Raw genomic sequence first — 23,089 nt, forward strand, 5'->3', positions numbered from 1 at the left:
ATTGTCATAAATTTGTTGTAGCGAGGTTTCACGAAGGTCGTTCCACAATATATGATATGATAGTTGCGTATATATCTAAAAATTTTCACTGTGTAATATACATACATTACACAATATTCTCGTTTCTTACGATACGTAGTAAACTTCCGTGGGTATTTTAATTTCCATTTTTAATGCCCTACTTGTTTTCTTAAATCTTGTATCCTAGGAACGGATTTGAAAAAAAAACAAAAAAAAAAAAAAAAAACATGGTAAATTATGTAGAATAAATAGTTTCCATTAAAAAAATAGCTTTCTCAGGTGCTCCTAAGGATTCTTCACACGCATTTTTTAATTATAAACTTTATTATGTAAAATGCAGTTTAATTTGCTTACAAATCACTGGATCTTCAGTCGTGTGTTATGAATATATTTGTTTCAAAATAATAACAGTTGTTCCGCCGCAGTGAGTTCTTAAATATATTCAGTTTTACCCAGTTATCCCAATTATTTCTGTCACAGATGGAGATAGCATCAAAGCAAACTTTACTTTTAAGTAGGGTTACCATATCTTACGTTTTTCCCGTAACTTTTATTTTATTTATTTATTTATTTAATTAATTTTGGAAGGGGGGGCACGTTTTATAACGAATGTCATCATTGTCGTCGTCATCGTCATCTCAGATCAGCAATGTGTCGTTTGGTTTGATGCATCTTTTCCACCCTTCTTTATCTTGGGTCAGACTTTTTATTTCTTTGTAACTTTTGTTCCCTATATCTTGTATTTTTTTGATCGTTACATTTCCGTCGTGGCTTTCCTGTTAAGTATTTTTTTCTTCTGAATATCACATGTCACTAACAGTCTTCCTTTATTTTCCTCTGAAAAATATGAATACTCTAATTTGAACTCGTCGAAAACAATGTGTTAATTTTACTTGCATCAAACATTCATGGAACATACTTTGTAAATGTACTATACATACTTAGATCTCTCTTTCTCTTCGTTGTGGAATGATTTAGAAAGAAAGAAAAAACTTTGTTTGAAGTTGCAAATCTTGTTTGATCTGGAATAGCTATTAACGGCAGAGAAGCAGAGATGGCCTTCGACTGTCTAGATCTTTTTTTTTTTTTTCCCTCATCTGTCTCAGAGGAAAACAAGAATAAAGAATTGCCACATTCCGTCCGTTGCTAACGGAGAAAAATCGGAAAATTTTATTTTTCGTACATACATTTAAAATTAAATTTTGTTGTAAAAGAATATTCTGTAGTGTCTTTTTTCATAGTCCCATTTCTCTTGTATAAAACTGTAGGAGCTGTGTGCACTATAATTAATAACCACACAATGTGAAATTGCTACATACATTTCTAAGGATTTAAAAAAAAAAAAAAAAGTAAAAAAGAGAACGTATTGCTCTTAATAAGCTTCAAATTGGTATAGATCGTTCAAGAAATAATATTAAACGTCAGAGTTTCAAAGTTAGCTGGTAGGCAGGTAAGAAACATTCCCTACAATCCTAGCATTTAATTTTATTGTAACCACTGTAAACTATTGAACTTTTGTTAGCTTAAATCATGAAGAAATCTGGTTTCTAATTGAACACTACCCGTATATCGAAATTAAGTGAATATTTTTATAATAGATTGAGAAAAATAATATTAGCGTTCTTCCTATGGTTTTTGACGACAGCAGGTTTTTTTTTTTTTTTTTTAAATACCTAAAGTCAGGCGACAATATTGTGAAGAATGGCAATGAAAACCTATGTGCTGACGACAAATCAGCCAACTCAGTTCTTTTCAGATGTGTCGAAACTCACAAATTGGGCTCTGGCTCAACAGTTGAGCGCGAGCCCTATAAGTGGATACTGAACTAGAGTCCCAGTGAGGTTAGTAAACGCGAACCTAATATGGTTAGTGAACGCAAAGGATAAGCGCATGTGAGCCCCATTGAAGACAGAGAACCCGAGTCTAGTGAACGTGAACAGGGGCCAATATGAGCTGTATTGATGATACTGAGCCCGAGTTCTAAGTGAACGCGAACTTAATGAGATTAGTGAGCGCAAACCAAGTGGCATTAATGGACGTGAACGTAAGCAAGTGTGAGCCTCCATTAAAGATAGTGAGCTCAAACCCTTAGCGAGCGCGAACACAGGGAAGTTAGTGAATGCGCGATCGACAGAGCATGAGCTTTATTGAAGATAGCGAGCTCGAGCGAGTGCGAAACTAAGATAGCCTAGGTCTGTGAGAGCAAGATAATGTAGTCATCTGTTTTAATTGTTTGTTTTGTGTTATTTCGCTCTTTGTAGTTTAGACACTGAGAATTAATATAAACGAGATGTTTCCATTTAAGTGTTACCGTGCATAAGTCTATGAAAAGGGAGAATATACTTAAACACACACACATCAATCATGTGCGCTTTCTCAAGATGTTTGTATATGAGCTGTAATTATTCGTCGATGAGCATTTTGTATGAATACCGACAATGCCGTTAGGACTTTCACCATTGTTTGCATTTCAGGTGACGTCAGAGATTCCATTAGGATACTTTTTGTAACAGTCTTGACTTGGAGTGAAATATGTGTGTAGCAGTTAATAGTGTCTAATCCTCTACAATTTATTATAGAAAATTTAATACACGTTTGATTTAAAAAATGTTTCGGAGAAAAGATTAGATCTAATGTAGACTTACATGACCAGGTTTTGTTAGTTTTAAACTTATAATGGAGGAATATAGAAGTAAATTAAATGGATCAGTGCTCGAAAAAAGTTTTAAAAAGGAAAAATTATCCTTCTTGTTGAAGCAGCTGTTGTGAGATTTCACAGTCGAATCAATAAACGAATTAATCGCGTGAAATTGAAAGAACTAAGGTATCATCATTTGAATATCAAGGAAATGACAAAAAAAGGCTGATAAAGTAGCGAAAAGATAAACAGAAAATTATGTTGGAAAGTATGCCTAATGAAAAAGTTCGAAAAAGTACCAAAATTCAACTCGAAGATACGTAATAATTTGGGAATCACTCCAGAATAAGATTTGGTATATAAGTGGGGAAGAAAGGAGGCATTAAAAAAAATGAAAGAAGAAGAAAGGAGTATGAATTATTTGTGAAGCCAAGGAAGGTTGAAAAGTATAGTCACAATATAAGCGGAAACTAGTAATTGGAAACCAGTGTAGAATAAAGGAGTGAATCGAAGTATAGAAATGTGACAAATCATTATTAAAATTTTAGTGTAAGGATTATGTATATGTATTTAAGGATGAAGAATTATCTGATAAATTAAAAGAAGGTACAATGTGTGTGCATTGTTATGTAGTCCACATGTCATACTCGTGGCTCCACCTGCAACGGCGCCACAGTTTCAGGGTTAAGCTGTGGACGTCCTTCAAATTTGGGTGTGGTCACTAGCTCTTGTGGAATGTAGATCGAACTGCATAACAACTAGATGTATAGCGAATTAAGAGCAGATTGTATACTGGAAGTACATGCATACAAGATAAAATTTCGTTTTGAATAATAAGTTCAAAGTATAGCTGAGATGAGCTAGATTAAATTTTCAGATACATTATATATTCCCTCACGTGTCTACTGTTTAATTTTAACCAACGATGTGAGTTTTCAAAATTTAAAGCAATGCTTTTGTTTGAATCATTTACGTGTATTTATATATATAAAGTTTTGAGTTTTTAGGTTTTACGTCAAGCCCCGAACCACGTCCGAGATTGTTTGAATCTGGTGCAGTTGATGAGTGTACATGCAAGTCATGTAGGATTAACCCTCGCAATGTAGGTTAGGCCGTTCCCCACAATACTATTTCGCTTTCAAGGGGCTCGATTTAAAAAAAGATCAATGATTAGTACCAAGATTTGGTACTTAAAGACGGTGATTCCCAACCTTTTTTGACTGACGACTTACTTTATTAGGCCCACGACTTTGCGACACACTTCTTTGACTTTTCATTTCATTAAGAGGCCTAATCACTGCAAAATTAAAATACCGCTAATTTTACAGTAATTATGTAATATCTTCAAATAGATAAAAAAAAATCGAAATGTGGAATAAGAGCGCACTAGACAATATTTTCTTTGAGGTACCGTTTTCACGAGTCACCTAGTAGCTTTCCGTTTGCAGTCGTTTAAAAACATAAAAATAAATGCCGATTTTTTAAATGACTGGAAATCGAAAGCAGGTAAGTGAGTCGTGATAAAAAGAATATTGTCCAGCGAGCTCTTGTTCCACTTATCTTTTATCTATTTGAAGATATAATTACTGTAAAATTAGTGGTATTTTAATTTCGCTGTGATGGGACCTCTTTAATATACATTATAATAGTGTAAGTTAATAAATTTCTACGAAGTAGTAAATCTGTGTAATACTGAGTACTGTTGCTGCCGCTGAAGGTTTTTGGTAATCAGAATTGATTTTAATTAAATATTTGTTAACTACATTATTTTTTTAAGTTCTAAAATTTTGCTACACTCTGTGTAGAACTGTACAACACATCAGTTAACAACCACTCCTTTAAAAAGATATACGTATATGGATGTCAGTTTTTCATAGGCTATGTAAAGAAAGATAGAAACGTAGGAGCATAATTCGTTATTTTAGTCCGTCTTTTTAAGATATATTTAAAGAGTATTCCAATGCTAGTTGCGTTATTAAAAAAAAAAACTATATCGTTTATGTATATTTAAAATAATTTACACGAATTACATATTAAGTAAAAGGTATACCCGCACGATAGAGATTGCTACAATTAAACTTGAAATTTATTTTTCATTTCATTGCCGTATGTATATTCTCGTAATATTTGCAGTAGATATAAATTGCCAGGAAAAACAGAAACGGACAGTTGGCAATGGAGCTTTTTTAAAATAATGGCATGAATGTTCTAAGAGAGACAGACGTGACAAAAAAAAAAAAAAAAAAAATGTATGCAAATGTAAAGAATTGAATTTGTTTGGCGGTCAATGTCTTTTAGCTCTTCAAGTCTAGCTGAAAGCCTCATTTGATTCTTTATCTTCGTCTTCGAGAGTTCATTCTGGTCAAATGGTTAGAGTGGGTCAAATGGTCTGACCCACGTGGCACATAGACAGCAGAAATAAGATTGAAATGTGCAACTTAAAAGAACCAACTACAGTGCATGGTAATGAGTCGTGACCGTATTTGGTTGCTGTAAATGTAACATTGCTGTGTTAGAGGCGTGGTTGCATCACCACTGAAAGATGCCGCGTTCTTTTAGGATATAGAAGAGTTAGTTTGTGGTGTTACTAGGCTGCTATCTGTGGCGAAGAACCAAGTAGATCTTCTCGTATTAAAATTAAAAAAAAAAAAAAAACGCGTGGGTGTTCCGTAGAGACGACCTTGCTAACTGAATACAGACAGAGAATTTCAAGGAGATAATACGGATTAAGAATTCATGACGGAGATAAAGATTATGGAGGGTTTTCCGTACTTTGATGACATAAAGGGTGTGTGTGTGTGTTTCGTATGTAACATAGGCGGACGACATATCTATTAATTACAAAAGAACACGGTTCTTGGCTGTCAAGAGCGGAAGCTAGAACTGTAAAAATTTGAAGCTTGAAAAACTCATTATTGCTTATGACAGTAATATCATTCCAAGTTTTACGATGGCGAAAAATGTTTTATGTGTTATGCTTTAGTTACGCTCTATGAGAACTTACGCACACATATAATATATATATATATATGTTCTACTTAAAAGTTTTTTTTTCTTTCTTTTGTTAATTGTTCTCTTTGGTGGAAGAGTGGGTTTTCCCCATGCGTTACGTTTCTTTGCCAGCTTGTCCAGATCACGGGAGGTCGGGCATTTGAAGGTGACTTCACGGAAGAGATTATAGAGACTGGTTTCGTTTTCATCTGTCCTTTCGTAGTATTTATTTATTTGTGTTATGTTAATTTCTTTTTCGTAATATACTTCATCAGCATCGCAGAATACTGCTATGTTTTCCGTAGGCTAATACACAAATAAAAGTGGATTCTAATCGTTTGCTCAGTAGTAGGGAACATACTAGTCGCAGCACTTGCTGCGTCATGTTAAGTTTTTTGGTTAAATGGGGTATGTGAGGGAAATAATAAGAAACGTATGAATTCACTGTCTTACTAACTAAAGTGGTACGTCCCGAAAAACAATTACTTAAGATCACAATTCTCATCAGAAACGTTTCGGCAAAAGAGTATTACCATCCTCAGCACTTATCCTCTCAGACAACTAATGTTGCTAGACGAATTATTACATCACTTGATTAACGTACTACTCTGTATACAATAACTTAACGTGCTTCCGTTATTAATGTTTCAAAGAAATTCACCTTGTACCTCAGTAGCTTCTATTTCTACAAGACGCAGGTTAGTGCACAAGAATAGAAGCTATACAGGTATGTACAAGAATATCATTGATACATTACTACTGGAAATGCAAAAGTTCCTGTATACAGAAAAGGTACTGTTGGAATTTTTCAACAATAATGTAATTTGCCTAACAACGTTAGTTTTGTGAAAGGTTCCGTGCTAAGGATGGCACGTGCATGGTGAAATGTGCTCCTGGTAAGTACAACTTTAGTTAGTAATATGCATCCTGTCAAATCATTTAGCAATCCCGTCTTAACTTTTATGTCGCCTTGCTTTGTGTGACCATAAATTTCTTACGAATTTGGTACTACGTGAATTATAATTCGTTAGTAATTTTATTTATTTATTTTAACGAAAAAGGGATATTTTTTTAAAACTATGTACAAGAAATATAATATGACCTTAAAATCAGTTTCCTTTTCAACCAAGTAACGGAGCGTTGCTAAGCGGTTAGCGTATGTGTCTTTGGCGTGGGAGACCCGGGTTCGATTCCTGGCAGGAGCTCATGTGGTTCGGATCCACGTTAATCAGTAGGTCCACATCTCATATCCTCGCTGTTGAAACTAACTCAACCAAGTAACGATAACTCCTTTCCCATATTAATCACTTGTGTCCAGTGTACAGCCGTAAGTGTGCGTGTTCACTATTTCTATTATCATTTCTATTGGTAAAAAAATGTGAAGAGCTTCTTGCAGTCCTTATCATTGTTGATGTAATGAACAAAATTAACAATTTCTGCCGTGCATTTAGATATGAGGAAAATTAATATTATACATAATAATAAGTAGCTATCATAAAAGTATTCTTGAGTTATAAGAAAGTTATTTAACAATAACAAATTTGAAGAATCATTGTTTAATATTTCGTTCCTTTCCTTGTGGTTTTTCCAGATCCCGCGCAGTGGACGATAGATGACGTAAAAGCCTGGCTTTTGTGGACTCTGAGACAGTACAACTTGCCCATGATCTCAATGGAGTACTTCAATATCGACGGAGTCGCCTTGTCATCGCTCACCGAGGAAGACTTTCACCAGAGGGCTCCACAGGTGGGTAACATTTATCTAGTCACATGTTCTTGAACTTTAAGAGCAAGGCCTTTTGACTTGCAAACGAAGTAGAGCGCTTTCTTTGATTTTTCTTTTTTCTTTTTAACACATCATGAGTTAGCTTGTTTTTCGCTGTAAGCGAAGAGAATAGTGTAACCCAAGCTGGTTCTATCGGCTTCTTTAACTTAAGAAGATTCAGTTTTGTTTCTTACTATGCCCTACTTTCAAACAGTATGTTCATTTATACGATCAGTCTTCTTCTACAAGTAAAAGTTATCTGTGCTGAACATATAAAGATAGTAACTACCTTTTTATTCAAGATTCCTTACATTAAACTTTGCGGGCAAAATATTAGAAAGTGAACTCTTTAATATTGAAACTGGAAGAAAAAACAGTTTTAAAAAATTAAAATTTAAGAAACCACGGGGGATCTGTTTTTGCATTTCTCTTTATAAAATATCGTCACATTCTATAAAAAGCATGGAACAATCAGACGATTTTTATTTGGTGATGTATGATCAGCGATCGTCTGCTGCTTTCGTTATGTTTGCTTTCAGAAACGATTTGGGGTATCATTTATATATTTTTCCCCGTACACTTCTTACTTCTATAAAATTGTAGACATGTCATTGTTCGATCACCGCATGCTGTTACATAAAATTACCGAACTGATGGTGATTTCTTTAAGGATAAAAATAATTGATTTTTTCCCCCTTTCTTCCAGTGTGGAGAAATCTTGTATGCTCAGCTTGAAATTTGGAAGGTCGCTTGCCTGGAAGAGACTCATCTGGATATGAGTGGACTTCTCCAGTGGAATAACACGAGTAGCCCTAGTGCAGACATTTCCGATGGTGAGTTTACCAAAGTACCTTCTTGTATTTTAGTGTACTTTTGTTGAAAGAGATTATATACAAATCTGTGGAGAAGGGAAATAAGTTCTTGGAATAATGGAAAATAAGCCATCACAAGTTACTCGCGCCTTGATAAAAAATGTATTGAGAAAATTTTAATTAGCTATTAAACCTTTAGTGGCATAAAGTTACCACTCTGAGGCTGTACTCTTAGAAGTACATTACTATACAAAGAAGTCGTAAATGGTACACACAAATAAATAAGTAAATAAATAAAAGAATGTGGAAAATTTGAAGCTTCCGTAGCAAATTTCTACGGTGAAAAATGGCTCACTACTCAATGCGTTGGAAAAACCACAAGGGGAGTAAACTATTGTATAATTGTATAACTTAAAAATGTTACAAAATTAAAGAAACGAAAGTTTATAAATAATTTTCATTGAAAATATTTATTTAATTTCAAAGTTGTTTTAAATTTTATTTATTTATTATTTATTTTGAGCGGTAGAAGATTACGGTAGCAGCGTGGCAGTAAATGATGGGAAAAGAGAGATTTTTTAAAGCGTCTTCTATGATGCAAAAATGCGTTATATCGAATCGCAAAGGGCCACGGAGAGATAACATTTTGTCGGTTTGTTTGCATGTTTATACACTCTGTAAGTGTGTAACACTGATATTGTGGAAACATCCAGAGAATTTCTCAGTATTTTGGGATGATCACTTAAGATAAACTTAGGTTTCTTTATATATGTATATGAGAGATATAAATGCAGACTCATCGGATAGTTTTGAGATGAAAAGACATTTTTAAAGATCCACCCTGTTTCTGATCGTCACGTAGTTTCACACAACAAGAACGTTTTTGGCTTTGGTTTGGGCGGTGGGATAATTATCAATTCACTTGGGTGATGATGTAACCGCAGTGGGTGTGGTGTCTTTGAAAAAACTGTCCCTGTTGCACTCCACCCTGTTGGAACATAGTAATTCCATTGTTTCCAAACACAATGTTTTTGTTCGCAGTTTTGCGAGTGTTCTGTTTTTTGTCATTTTTTCTCTCGTTATATATTCGTCGGAAAAATAAAAATGTGAAAAGGAGATGTAGTAAGGTAATTGCTTTCAGAGAAATGTAAGATTCTCTTTTAGCATTTGTCAGTGGGATTTAATCGTAAATAGCTAATCGACTTGTAACTTGCAAGAATTTTTAGAGGACAACTTAAAATTAGAAGGGTTTGTAAGAGAGAGGACATATTTAATATCAAGTTCAGGTAGTATATATAGATATCGGGTTTGGCTATTTACAGGGCCAATGAAAAAGTTATGTAATGTGTGGTCCTTGTCTGTGGGTTGGTAAAATTAATTCCAAACTTAAATACAATGTTTTCTTACTCATAATTGATGGGAGAATTAATAGATCTAAGAAAATGTATTGGAAGGAGCGACGTAGATTGTACTAGTTTTACGGTGAGTGTTGAGAAGTTACGTAGAAATTCCGTGTAATGAGATTTTTATTCTCTCTAAATAGTTTTGGTGGTTAAATTATGCCAGGGTCATGAGAGCTAAAGTTTTCCTTGAATTATTGAATATTTGACTAATAAACTTTCAACTTTTTAAACATTTTCCTGTACTTTTCTTTCCTTTAATGACTACGTATATTCCTCGGAATATGTTTTGCAGATTAGTATGTTGATGAAATTTTTTTCGGATGACTACAGCATTATCTGTGTATGTAAATATTGTGACCTTGCTCCTAATACGATAAGTAGATTTTTTTTTTTTAAGTTTGAATTCATCTTGTAAACATAATGTATTCTCATATGCACCTTTACAAGATACTTTACAAGATCATCCTAAATATTGAGACAGAAAATCCCATCAGATGACATCATATTTAGCTCCATCTTGAGTATTATTGCTGATTTGGAATAAATGAAAATACAAATACAATATAAAAAAATTAGTATATTTCTTCGTTAGAAATACAAGAACATTTTGATATTATTATCATAACAGACGCATGTTACAATGAGATGACCAAAAAGAAACAAGTCATCGCAACAAATACAGTACCAATATACTTAATTTCAAAGTTTAATATGAAGGCAAGGACAAATTGAAACGCATTAATTTAAAAAGGAGGATAAGAATTGAATAGACGTGCCTCTTTGATTGTTAATTACTTTTTGTCCATAAGTTTATTAACCTTAATTCTTTAAACCAAAAGAGGCTGGTTAAAGCATTTGGAAAGTGTCGGTTTCAAAATGCGTTCGAAGAACTTAATATAAGGTATATTATATTTTCTCCTTCATTCGTACGTAATTTCAATCAAGACAGAGTTACTATCATAGTGTTCCTCTGCACAGGATTGCCTCTCTGATAGGAGTGGCTAGCATAAGTTTTTAGCTAAATCGTATAAAAGCTTCTATAGCGCTGTTAGGTGGACCGCAATGTTGTGTAGTTTCTTGAAGTGTCTGCCCGTAAATCAAACATGTTAGCCGTGTCGTTCGTTGACTTTACTGGAAGTTCAACATTCTCCGCCCAGAAAGACACACACACACAGATCAAGCAGAAGTGAAGCAATAATCTGCTCTAACTCTCAACTTCTTTCCTTGCAACACAATGGAAAACGCTAAAGAAATAATATGGGGTAAAGAAAAGTGACAAAGTAATTGATGTGGCACGTTTTAGAATAAATAAATACGGCATATCGCTAGGGTTTGCTTTATTGTATTGAAGATGGAGTTCAGGCAGTCTGCAGCCCTGAATCGTAGGATCGTCCGTACGTTCGTAGTCTCTTCTTCTCCAAGACCATAACTTGGTTGAGACCTACTTTTGAAGGTCACCTTTTTTAGATACTACGTCATAGCCTATTACTACTCGCATGTCAAGTCACTGGCGACGAATCGTGGAGATTTTTGCGTGGCCTTTGGAGCGAGGCTAGCAGAAAGAAGGGACTACTTTGCGGTGTTGTCAACTGGCTATTTATCCTACCAGATGGAGGAACTGAAGATTTCTTTTTTTAAATTTATTGTGAATAAAAAAAAAGTTCAATAATAGCGTTACATTTTCGTAATTTAATCGTTGTTTGTGATATTTTAGAAATATGATTGTGACAGGGTGTCCGCTCGTAGCTTTTTTTCTTTCTTCGTAAATGCTGAATGTACAGCCAGGAAAGGGCCAGCACCAAATTATTAAAATAAGTCGTTTATTTCCAAATCTTTCTTATTGTTCCCATTTAATTGGTAGCCAGCACACCATTGTTGATTCCCCGGTATGAATCACAATGTCTTTTGAGGCGAGCTGTGTGGATTTAGCAGTGGCGTACGTAATTTCTTCAAGGGGAGGGATTCAAGCACCTAACTCATATTTCAGGACATGAGCCATTTTTGTATATACCTTAATATGGTTTTTATATATCACCTTATTTAAGGGAGTTAAAAACCCAGAACACCACTTTTCGCACACGTCTGGAGTTAAAGGGCGTAGAACTTTGGTCTAGAAAGCCAGAGTAATGGTGATAGGAACCGATATACTGACCACACGTAATTCACAATTAAAAATCTAATCGGCAATAACTCCTTGTGAGCTGTAGTTACACACAGTCCTTTGTCTCTTATCATGGCCCCCGAAAATGTGTAGCGTTACTTTATGGGAAGCAGTATTCCAGCATCTGTATCTAGATTATCATTTGAGGAATAATAGTAGTAAAACATGTTCAAAATTACGACATAAATAAACGCTGAAGTCGGAATTAACTAGCAATTCGAAATAATTACTCTCTCAGGATTTAAGATGATCTATTTTTATTTTTATGAATACTAAAGAATTTCATAATTTGCTACAATATTTATTTTCGGCAAAATGACAAAGTAATCGGCCTGCATGAAAAAGAAAGATACAGTTAAATAGTAAAGGAAAGCTGAATTTTGATAAAATTCTGTTGAGTTTTGTAAAGGCTACATAATTTTTTAAAAGAATCTTCAGCTTAATCCATGGTCTCGTGCATAACCACACACAAAGTAAACAAGTACGAATACGTTTTTCTTCCTATGGTCTTTACGTGACTACAGCAGACAGGTTTATTTTTTTATTGGCTGCAGTTTAAGAATGACCTTCAGAGCTCTCACGAAAAGATGAAATTGCAGAATTGTCGTGTAGTTACCGAGAAATATTTTCGTTCTCGATTGAATTTTCGTTTAGAAACAACAAGTGGATAGATTGATCATAGGTGGCTTCGACTTGACAATTTATAATCTTGTCAGACTATTGAATATTTATAAGGCATTGTTATTGGTATTGGATTTTTTTTTTTTTTTTTTAACTTTCATTTCATTAAGCCAAAATAGAACATGAATATACTCCAGGGTTTCCGTGAATAATTTCAGTTTTTCAAATTTAAAATTGAATATTCCAGTTAGTGAAGTTCTCATCGTAATTTTCAAGTGAAGTGGAAACAACAGGTCAATTAGAAAATACCAAGTCTAAAGTTCAATGCTTCGTCTGTCTTGTCGCTGTACAAATAAGAGAAAAATGAATTCTTTATAATTTTACTTTTACTTTCATGTATTAAGTTTTCGATTTTTGATTCAATTTCTTTTCTTTCATTCCCCTTTCCTGTCGGTTACTATAATGGTAGAGGATCTGTACAAAGCACATAACCAGTGCAATTCGTATGTTATATACTTAGTACTCGTAAGAACAAAACAGTGCTGAAATTAGTTGTGGAAATACATCATGTTTTACACAATCCATTATACCATACCCTTTGGCCCTAAAGGTGTGTGGAAATTAAAAGAATTTCGCGAGCACGCACATTGTGTTTACGTATCACAAATTGTACATGGTACAGTGAGGGATGAACTTACTAATTACGGTCTTAAAAATCATAGCTCTGGAGGAAAAAAAACTGGTTGACCAATTAAATTAGTATATTGCAGTCTAACGTTGAACACAGATCCTAAGTTCTATACTCAAGAATTATATCACTAGGCACGTAATCCCAGATATTGATAATTAAAGTAACATGTATTACAGAGGTGCGATATTAAGTAATTTTAGTAGGCGGATGTTTGTACAAAAATAGCAACCAAGCAAAGGGAAATAATATGTAAGCACTTAGCAAAATACCGTGGAGAATAGGTATGGCAACACTGCCATCATGGACCCTCCACAGAGACCGTGACTTGTTCATAGGGAAAAATCTTCGTTGTACCAACCAAACTATCTTGTGGAGGTGAGAGGAGGAAATATTTCTTCGCTTGACAACGCAAAAGAAGGCATTGTTGTCAACACGTGGGCGGTGGGAGAGAATGGATCGTCTGTTAAAATATATATATATATATATATATATATATATATATATTCCTGTTTAATTATCTTTCGTTTCTTGTAAGCTGGTACAGGAATCGGACATTTCTTCGTTCAGGCAGTGATTTTTTTTTTTTTTTTAATATAATAAAGGAAGTGATGTGATTGGTAACAGCAATAAGAATATTCCAATTATTTAACAATGAGTGTCCATGATGGCGACTGTTCGCTTTGTAAAACGGGCTCTGAATATGATTCTACAGAATTGTCAGTAATTTTGAAGATCGAGAATTGCGGTTGGGAACCTCACGTATACGAGAAGTGAATAATTAATTATATTTTCATCACACACACGTACAAATTTACTAGTACAAGTTAGAAAAATTTTCCTCCGTTAGCGTCAAGAAGACGTTGTTGACAAAGAAATAAAAATAGCAAAGAAATGATAAGTTAGACGGATAAAAAGTATTGCTTACGTATGCGGAATATGCTTAAAAATGCGTGACTGCTCTCAATCTACGTATATACAGTATATAAAAAAGAAAGTGACTATGTTTATAACTTAACAATTGAACCATCCGACCGATCTCGATCAAATTTTCAACATAGATGAGGTTCGAGCCTGGGATTTTTTTTTAATTATTTCACCTTTAGAGGTGCAACTTAAGGGAAAGGGAGGGGATATATTTAAAAAATGATTGAAAATGACCGATATTAGTGTCGAATCCATAGTTCTGGGGATCGCTGATATGAACAGTAACACTTCCGATGCCGTTTAAATCCAAATTCAGCCCCGCAACTGGGGGGGGGGAGGAAGGAGATACTTAAAAATGATAGAAAATGACCGATATTAGTGTCGAAATCCATAGTTTTCGGGGCCGCTGAGATGAACAGTGACACTTCCGATGCCGTTTAAATCCAAATTCAGCCCCGCAGCTTGGAGGGAGGGCGGAGATATTTAAAAATGATCGAAAATGACAAGATATTAGTGTCGATCCGTAGTTTTCGGGACCGCTGAGATAAACAGTGACACTTCCGATGCTGTTTAAATACAAATTCAGCTCCGCAACTTGGGGGAAGGGGAGTAAGTTTTATTTTGCTAGTACGTTTGATAAACGCTAAAAAGTGACGTAACACTTCAACATTTCTAAAAAGTATTTTGTATATTATGGGGGGAAAACATATAGTAGTGAATTACTTTTCGAGCATTTTTAAAAATGTATATTGTAAAAAAAAAATCGTGAAGAATAGTGAATTTGTCTTTGAGTATTCATATCTTTTTTTTTTCTATAAAGCGTCCTGCAAAATAAAGTAAGAGAAGAAAGATGGCACCACCGTCTTGTTTCCCAATCTCCCTTGAGCTATTCGTTTGTTTACCTACTCGAGGAAGGGTTCTGAGATCAGAATATTCAAATGAAAAGAAGAGTTCCGTGACTACACAATAAAAGTAATAGAATGACTGATGCCTACTAAATTCTTCAGCGAATCTATACTGTCTGAGGTAGTTATCTTTTAGGTGGGGTAGGGGTGAAGATTTCTTTTGTTCGGTTTCTGTGTTTGTTTCTCATCTTCCGTTTCAGTATTATTATTATTATTATTATTATTATTATTATTATTATTATTATTATTATTATTATTATTATTATTATTCATTGTTCGAAGATTTACTTTGTTAAAGAAATAATCTATCAGAAAGCATTGTACAGATCAGTTTTGTCAGATCATTGTTATAGTAGTTGTTGCTAGGGTAGAGAAAAGCATGTGTTTAGACAACAAAGAATAAAATGTAAACATGTCTAGAGGTAAAAATGTTATTGAAGGAAAGAAAAATTTGAGGAAATATTTTATCGCTTAATCTTAACAACAGCAGTGGACAAATGTTTGGGAAGCTGTTGTTCTTCCTTGTAGCCGTTTTTCGTGATTTTTCTATCTGGGTCAGCAAAACATTCCCAAACAGTACAACTATTCAGAAATTGAATTATCTTAACTTTTTTCATGGAACTATTCAGTGGTGAAATTTTACGGTGAGATAAGTAATAGGGAAAAAAATAGATATGGTTTGTGACTAATTTTGAACAGTTATAATGCAGTTCTTACAGTAAGTAAGTAAGTAAGAAAAAAAAAAAAAAAAACTAAGGCTTAGAAAAATTTAATATTTCTTCGTCCATACATATGAAAATAGCATTCGTTTGTTTTATTGGGATAGTACTCCGTTTTTTTTTGTAGTAATTAGGATTTCCAGCAGGTGTCGTTTCAGTTTACATAATTCTTCAACGCTCTTTTTGCTTGGCGTCGTCTCGTCCGTGATTTTCATTTAATCTCCATTACATTATGAATAAAATGAAATACGAGTGAGTTCAGCATAACCATGGGACGTCAAACTGAAAACTTCATTTATTTTTTTTTCGTTTCACAGTTGTGAAACTAACTTCTAAAATGTGCGAATTCAGTATTGAAACAGATCTATAACTTCCAGTCGCAGTAGAGGAATACTGTGAGATGAATCTTGTAAAGTAATAAATTTCTACCATTTCCGGTCTTAGTAGAGATATACAGGAGAATATTGAATCCCAAAACGATGAATCGGTTCCACGCAGAAGAATATTGAATCTTAAGACGATGACTCGGTTTCACACAAGAGAATATTGAATCTTAAGACGATGAATCGATTCCACACAGGAGAATATTGAATCTTAAGACGATGAATCGGTTTCACACAAGAGAATATTGAATCTTAAGACGATGAATCGGTTCCACACAGAAGACTATTGAATCTTAAGACGACGAATCGGTTCCACACAGGAGACTATTGAATCTTAAGACGACGAATCGGTTCCACACAGGAGCATATTGAATCTTAAGACAATGAATCGGTTCCACACGGGAGAATATTGAATCTTAAGACGATGAATCGATTCCACAAACCATTTGTCGTTATCTTTTACGGTTGACAGTGAATGTTGAAACCCGAAACGGTTGATTTGTACACTTCTGGTTTTAATAGACGGTGAACGCAAGTGGAATCTATTTTTGGAACGCTGAATCGATTCTTGATCTCTCTTACCATTTGTGCTCTTGACAGTTGTTGACAGACGGATGGACGGATATAGCCGTTCGATAAGACTTCTGACACTTATGCATAGCGTTGTTTGGAAATCTAAAAAAAATTAAACCCTTTTGACCAAGAATGATTATATGAAATAACTATTGAGTAAAAATACGAGAGAAAACGCAAACAGGTCTTGGACCGAACCAGGAACCTCTCGCACCAAAGGTCAACCCTCTTGGATCTTCAGTTACAGCATGTTTACACGTGGTAGATTTAAGAAAACCTACATTACACTATAGAAGTAGTCTTTACGTATACAAGGAATTGGACATTATAAGATTTTTTTCTTTTTTTAATTGGGTGTAACATAATTTTCAGGACAGATTATAAGGGATATCAACCTATAGTTTAACATGCGCACTCATTATATACAAAGGACAAAGAAAACACGTGTGTTAAGAAACTGCGGTCCTTTATGAAACAGTATGCGGATGGGTATTGGTGCTGTTTGGAGGATGAAACAGTTTGAAAAGGTTAAACTTTTTATTTTAACTGTGTTTCAGTTAGTGAAGTATCTCGCGTCGTAACCGAAGTTATAGTGCGCGATTCACTTTTTGAACCATAAATATATTGCCCGACTGCTGACTGCTGTAGCTAAAGATACTGCAGTCGTTACAATAAATAGACTGACGGTTACTGACGGCGCAAATGGATACTTCTTACCCTTGTAGTACGTAATATTATGAACAGTAAAAGGAAGTGCGAATAGACAGAATTTTGTAACTGACCAATGACAGCATAAGCAATTACACCGAGTGACAGTTCCTTGGTAAAGGTAATTACTGTTATTTGAAGGTAGTGCAGTGTGGTATCGACATTACGTAACGCTTTGCAATTGCTGCAAGTTATGCTTGTTTTTCGTGTTTGTAGCAGTGAGAATATATGATAAACAATTCTTCAAAATACAGGAATTTCGCTGTAAAAAGAAACTTTATATGTTTTCAGGTATTGACGGAAACCCATTTTTAAAGTGTACTTAAATGTACTGATAGTATTTATTTTCATTTGTTAACTCGAGATTTCGCCATCAGGTTAATTATTTCTTGTTGCGAATTCTGAAAATTTTCAGTATATTTAATTTAATATATAGGAGAGAGAAATTCAGTTAAGTTTATCGTACTTTTTTAAGTTAAATTAAAAATGTTTAACTTAACAACCTTCGTTGATACACTATAGGCAAAGAAGTCAGCAGTGACGGTTTTTGAGGGAAGGCACATTGGTGAAATGTTATCGTTACACGCTAAGAAATAAAACTTCAAAAGGCTTTATATAAGAAAAATCGTTAGCTTATAGTGATAAAATATAAGTTTTTACCAACGTGACTTCCTTCAAGAGTAGTCACTAGAAGACATTTATTTGTTAGTAAATGAAAGGAGTAAGGGGAAACGGGAAAATTCCGAGAAAAAACATAGAGAAGATGCTGTATATCATCAACTCGTATGACAGTCAAATTAGGAACTCCCCACACTAGAAGTACGTGCTATGCCACTGAACTACTGTGTCCTTCCTTTTACCCCTACTCCATCGTTTTAGGTCAATAATTGCCAGTTGTACCGTTATCTTTTATGATACAACAAGAACCCACATGTAATCGTTGAACAGTTCGCTATTTTATTCTCATCTTGCTTTAAAATTGCTTTGCATTATAACAATGTCTACTTACTTTTTCCTCGTTGGAAGAATTTTACAGAATAAATTAAACATGTTACTTGTACCTGTTGTTTCCCATGTAAGCGACCTACTTTGATTTCACTGAAAATAGAAAGTATTTGGGAAGGAAACATACTCAGATATTTGTCTATTTTTGGAGTACGACATAAACAAAGTATTATGAAATACCATGTTCTCGTCTATTCTATAGACATTCTTTTTATTTGTTTATTTATTTATTTTTAAAGTAAACGTATTGTGATTCGAAATTTCCCTTACAACCAGATATAATTCAGATACACGACGTTTATTACAAATTCTGCTAAAATATTTTCATAATTCTTAAAAAAAAAAAAAAAAAAAAAGGAATATTTTCCATTATTCCTTGAAAAATATTTACTCCATTTGCCCATACGAGACAGGTGTACTAAAAGTAGAATGTAGATTGTTAAAATTATTTTATTATTGAAACAACTTTAGAATATAAGAAATATTTGTGTTTAAGTGTTATGAGAAACCGTAGTGAAACTTTTATTTAGTTTAATTTTTAGGTTAGTTATATCAAATGAACTTTTTCAATATATAATTTGTTAAGCTCAATTTTTACATGTCTGGATGATCTCATTGTCAAGTAATGTGGAAGTATTTGTTAGTTTTACATGAACACTATTTATGTATATGCTCCGTCCCTGTATAATAGAGTCTCATGCCATTCTTCTTTATTTACCTAGTTGTTTGTAGTAGATTTAATAGCTGAGAAGTTATACCTATCAATGAAAATAAATGTTTAAAATTAATATTACAGTACCGAAAAAACTACATTGATGGTTTTCGTTTTGCAGAGATAAGGCCATAATTTCCCTGTCTTCAAATTCAAAATCAAAAACGCCCTTCACCAAGCTTATCCCCACCTTTTTCTATTTTGAGGCCGCGGTGGCTCAGTGATAGAGCGTTCACCTCTGATGCATGGGGACCTTGGTTCGATCCCAGCTCGCGCCAAGTGAGCTTTGTGGTGGACAAACCGTGTACATAGATTTTCTCGGAGTTCTTCCGTTTCCTTCCACTTTCTTCATTTCACCATTTCATTTATTTCTTATGATCACAGTCTCCTGTAGCCCAGCCGGCATAACGTGGGACGTAAAACTTAAAGATTTCATTTCATTTTTCTATTTTAGTGAATAACTTTACAAGACAATGAAGGACAACCTTTCTCATATTGTATAAATTTAGGTGCCTACCAATTGTGACGTCATAAACTACGCACTCAAATTTCTAGTCTATCAGAATAGGCTTGGGAACCGTTTATACTCACGACCTGCCTTACTTCGTATATTTTCGATGTAGTTTATTGTCTTTTTAAGTTCCTGAAATTCAAAATAGGAATAGGAATATTTTCGATGTACTTTATTGTCTTTTTAAGGGCTTTGCAAAAGGTCTTAATATTCGTGTAGGGGATTCTTCCCGATGTCTTACTCACTAATCCTATTTATCTTGATATATATATCATTCTAAATGTTATATTTTTTTCTTATCTTTCCAGACGAGGAAGAAGAAACTGAGAAAACTGGAAACAGTAGTGGTAGAAGCGGCTCACACATCCATTTGTGGCAGTTCTTGAAAGAATTGCTTTCGCAGCCGCAGCTGTATGGCTCCTGTATTCGGTGGCTGGACCGCCAGAAGGGAGTCTTTAAAATCGAAGATTCAGTCCGAGTAGCCAGGCTTTGGGGCAAGAGGAAGAATAGGCCAGCAATGAACTACGATAAGTTGTCCAGGTCCATTAGACAATATTACAAGAAGGGCATCATGAAGAAGACAGAACGATCTCAGAGGCTGGTATACCAGTTCTGTCATCCATACTGTTTGTAATGAGTTCTGAAAGAAAAAAACGGGGGGAGGGGAAATCTCAGAAGCATTCACGAGAATAAAATACCAGATTCGAGCTGTAGCCGTGCTATTAATGGCTATAGCTCGACTCGTGGTATTAAAAAAAAAAAAAATCTCATGAACGCTACTGCAGGCAGAACTCATTATAGGGAGGATGGATTCTCTCTCCAGTAGCAGGTCTACACAGAGGAGTAGGAAAATTCATGTCAAGTAGGGGTGTTAACATACTACTAACTATACCATCTCTCCTCCCTTGCTATTGCAGTTAGCAAAGCAAGAGGAGTGAGCTTTAATTAAAAAAAATATATCTTCTGTCGAGTCATCTTCAATAAGTCAGTGTGACTCTCCCTTCACACTGAACGTTATTGTAGAGAACTTCAGACAGGAGAACAGTGTATGCCAAGTGGCAATCTTATATATTTTTCGTATATAAATATATGTATTTTGTACAGTTTATTATTGAAGTTATGACAATTTATTGCAAGGGCTGGCCCCTTTAGTTTGTAAGAAAAATATCATTATTCTGTATGCATCTTTGTATTTACTTGTTTATATATGTAATTTATTAGTATGTAATGTTTAATGATAACACTTGTTTCCAGCCACAAGATTGGGAAGGTAATTTCCTGCTTGTTGGCTTGGATAAATATTTTCTTTCGTTATAGTTTTTTTTTAAAAAAAGTATATTATATGGTTTAAGTAATTTGCCAATTAGTATGCATCGTGTTCTTTAATACTTCTCTCCTCTGTGTGTTAAGGCTTTTGATGCTCGACGCGCGTGCGTTTTGATGCTTGAGTCTTTTCACGTGGTTGAGGGAGGGTGATGAACACTGAAGCAGAACATTGGTGATTTTTGGTCCCATATATCTATGATATATATTGTTCGGTACGTTCTATGAACAACATTGTATTCAGTTGTCCAGCATTTTCTCATGTGAGAGTGCTGACTATACAAATGTAGATTTAGGCTTAAGTATATATACTTGTATATCGATATAGAAATATATTTTAGTGGTAGGTAAATTTACTAACACCAAAATTTGTATGAAATATATTCATAAGTACTTATGTTTGTTTTCAATTGTTGCGGTTCACACTTGTCATTGACATGCTCTTTACTTGGCAGATAATGAGAGTACTTAATTGTTCTTTTCTTTAACAAGTTACACTTTGGTTTTCGTTTGTTCTTAGAGGTTTCAGGAAAAGCTTGAATATTAAAACAGCAATATGCGTAGTACTCTCTTTAATTGTTACGCACCTTAAAGTGACCTTAAACGTTTGTTCTGTTAAGTACATTTGTATGGTAGAAACCTTGGAGGGATATGAGCTCATCTCTACAAGGATTCTAAATAAGGGTTGAATTGTGTATTTGGTCATTCTAATTTCGGTTTTTAAGGTCAGTTTACCCACCGATTGCTATTCAAGCTTAATTTTCGTCCTCGATAACCTTTTCTTCTTCTTTTTTTTATTCGGCACAGCATGCTTCAAAATCTTAGGGTATTATTATGGGCAATATTTTATTGGTTGCATATTTTGGTTCCTCCTTATTTCATGAAATATGATATCATATCATGAACATACACTGGTATTTGGAGAAATTATCTTCCTCCATTCCGGTTTTTGGGGTTCATTTCTTTTGGAAGGAAAGGTCTTCTTAACATTGTTTTTTTTAAAAAAAAAATTAAAAAATACGTTGCGCAATAAAACGCTGTTACTTAGTAACCTAATTGTATTTGCATATTCTCTTGAAGTGGAAATACAAATAGGTTTTCAACTGGTTTTTGTTTTAATATTGTATCAAACATCACACAAACAGCTCTTTACAATGACAATCGGTTGATAATGTTAGTTGCATGCTAAGAATTGGATATATATTAATGTGAAAATTTATTCTTTGATGTATTGGTAACTCTTTCTGTCTCAAAAATGTTCAACAATTATTATTGCTTAACTCTTTAGAACTTGAATAAATTGGCTAAACCTCTAAAAAAATAGTTTTATTTTACTTGAAGCTGAGTATAGTAGCTACGTATATACTGTTTATACGAATGTATGTTTTAATTTTTTTTTTTTTTTTTTAATCCCTAGACTGTGGACATTCAAGTTATCACAGTTCTGTCTCTGTGCATAGCTGCTGGCTGCTCAAAGTCATATGGTTTTGATATCGTCATATGCAACTGCAGACACTCAATTTTGGAAAACTAGAGCCATGACTACCACAGTAATGAGAGTGTTATGGTTTGGACAGTACTGTACTAATCCATAGAAAGAAAAAAAATAGAAGCCATAGTATAAGATGGAGACAGTTTTTGAAAAAAGCATTTCACACTAGTTTTTCTGATTATTTCTCGAACTTCATCAGTAATGATGTATAAGGTAATAGGCCCCAATCCTAACTTAAAAAAAAAAAAAAAAAAAAGGAAATCTGGTATCGCTGTACTGTACGATAAATACTGAAAGCTTATTTTCTGGGTAGTAAAATAGGGTAGTGTGGGACTCAAGCTTTGTCAAGTTGAGAATATGTTAAATGCTCGATAGTCATCGATAGGTTTGCTGAGGCTCGTACGCTTCTTATCTTGGAAACGAATTCATTCCACGAAGCAGGGCCGGATCTAGGAAAGGGGGGGGGGTCAATTCGGGGCATTTGCCCTGGGGCGCAGCTGGCTGAGAGTATGTAGGGGGACGCCATTTCGATGCACAACTGGGAGGAAGGGGGCAGAGATACGTCTTTGCCCCGGGCGCAATATTTTGTAGATCCGGCCCTGCCACGAAGCCACTAATGTCCAACACAATTTGTTCCATAGTATTACTTCCTTACCATTGCGCCATCAATTTTGGACATTAGTTATTTATTGGGAATGGGGTAGTGAAGTCTTAATGGTTCGATTCTTATAG

General features: G+C 34.4%; 1 protein-coding gene across 1 annotated transcript in view; it reads left to right on the forward strand.

The window, feature by feature from the left end:
• LOC145680462 (uncharacterized) overlaps nt 1-22,186 on the forward strand; it is a 44,408-nt gene extending 22,222 nt beyond the window's left edge. The window contains exons 3-5 of the mRNA XM_081751024.1: nt 7,242-7,396; nt 8,121-8,247; nt 19,851-22,186. Of these exons, the coding sequence (XP_081607150.1) occupies nt 7,242-7,396; nt 8,121-8,247; nt 19,851-20,176 (608 nt within the window). The 3' untranslated portion in view covers nt 20,177-22,186. The remainder of the gene's footprint in view (nt 1-7,241; nt 7,397-8,120; nt 8,248-19,850) is intronic.
• The last annotated feature ends 903 nt before the right edge of the window (nt 22,187-23,089 follow it).

This window comes from Thermobia domestica, chromosome 3 (assembly GCF_964235325.1).
Source record: "Thermobia domestica chromosome 3, izTheDome1.hap1.1, whole genome shotgun sequence".
NCBI classification, from domain to species: domain Eukaryota; kingdom Metazoa; phylum Arthropoda; class Insecta; order Zygentoma; family Lepismatidae; genus Thermobia; species Thermobia domestica.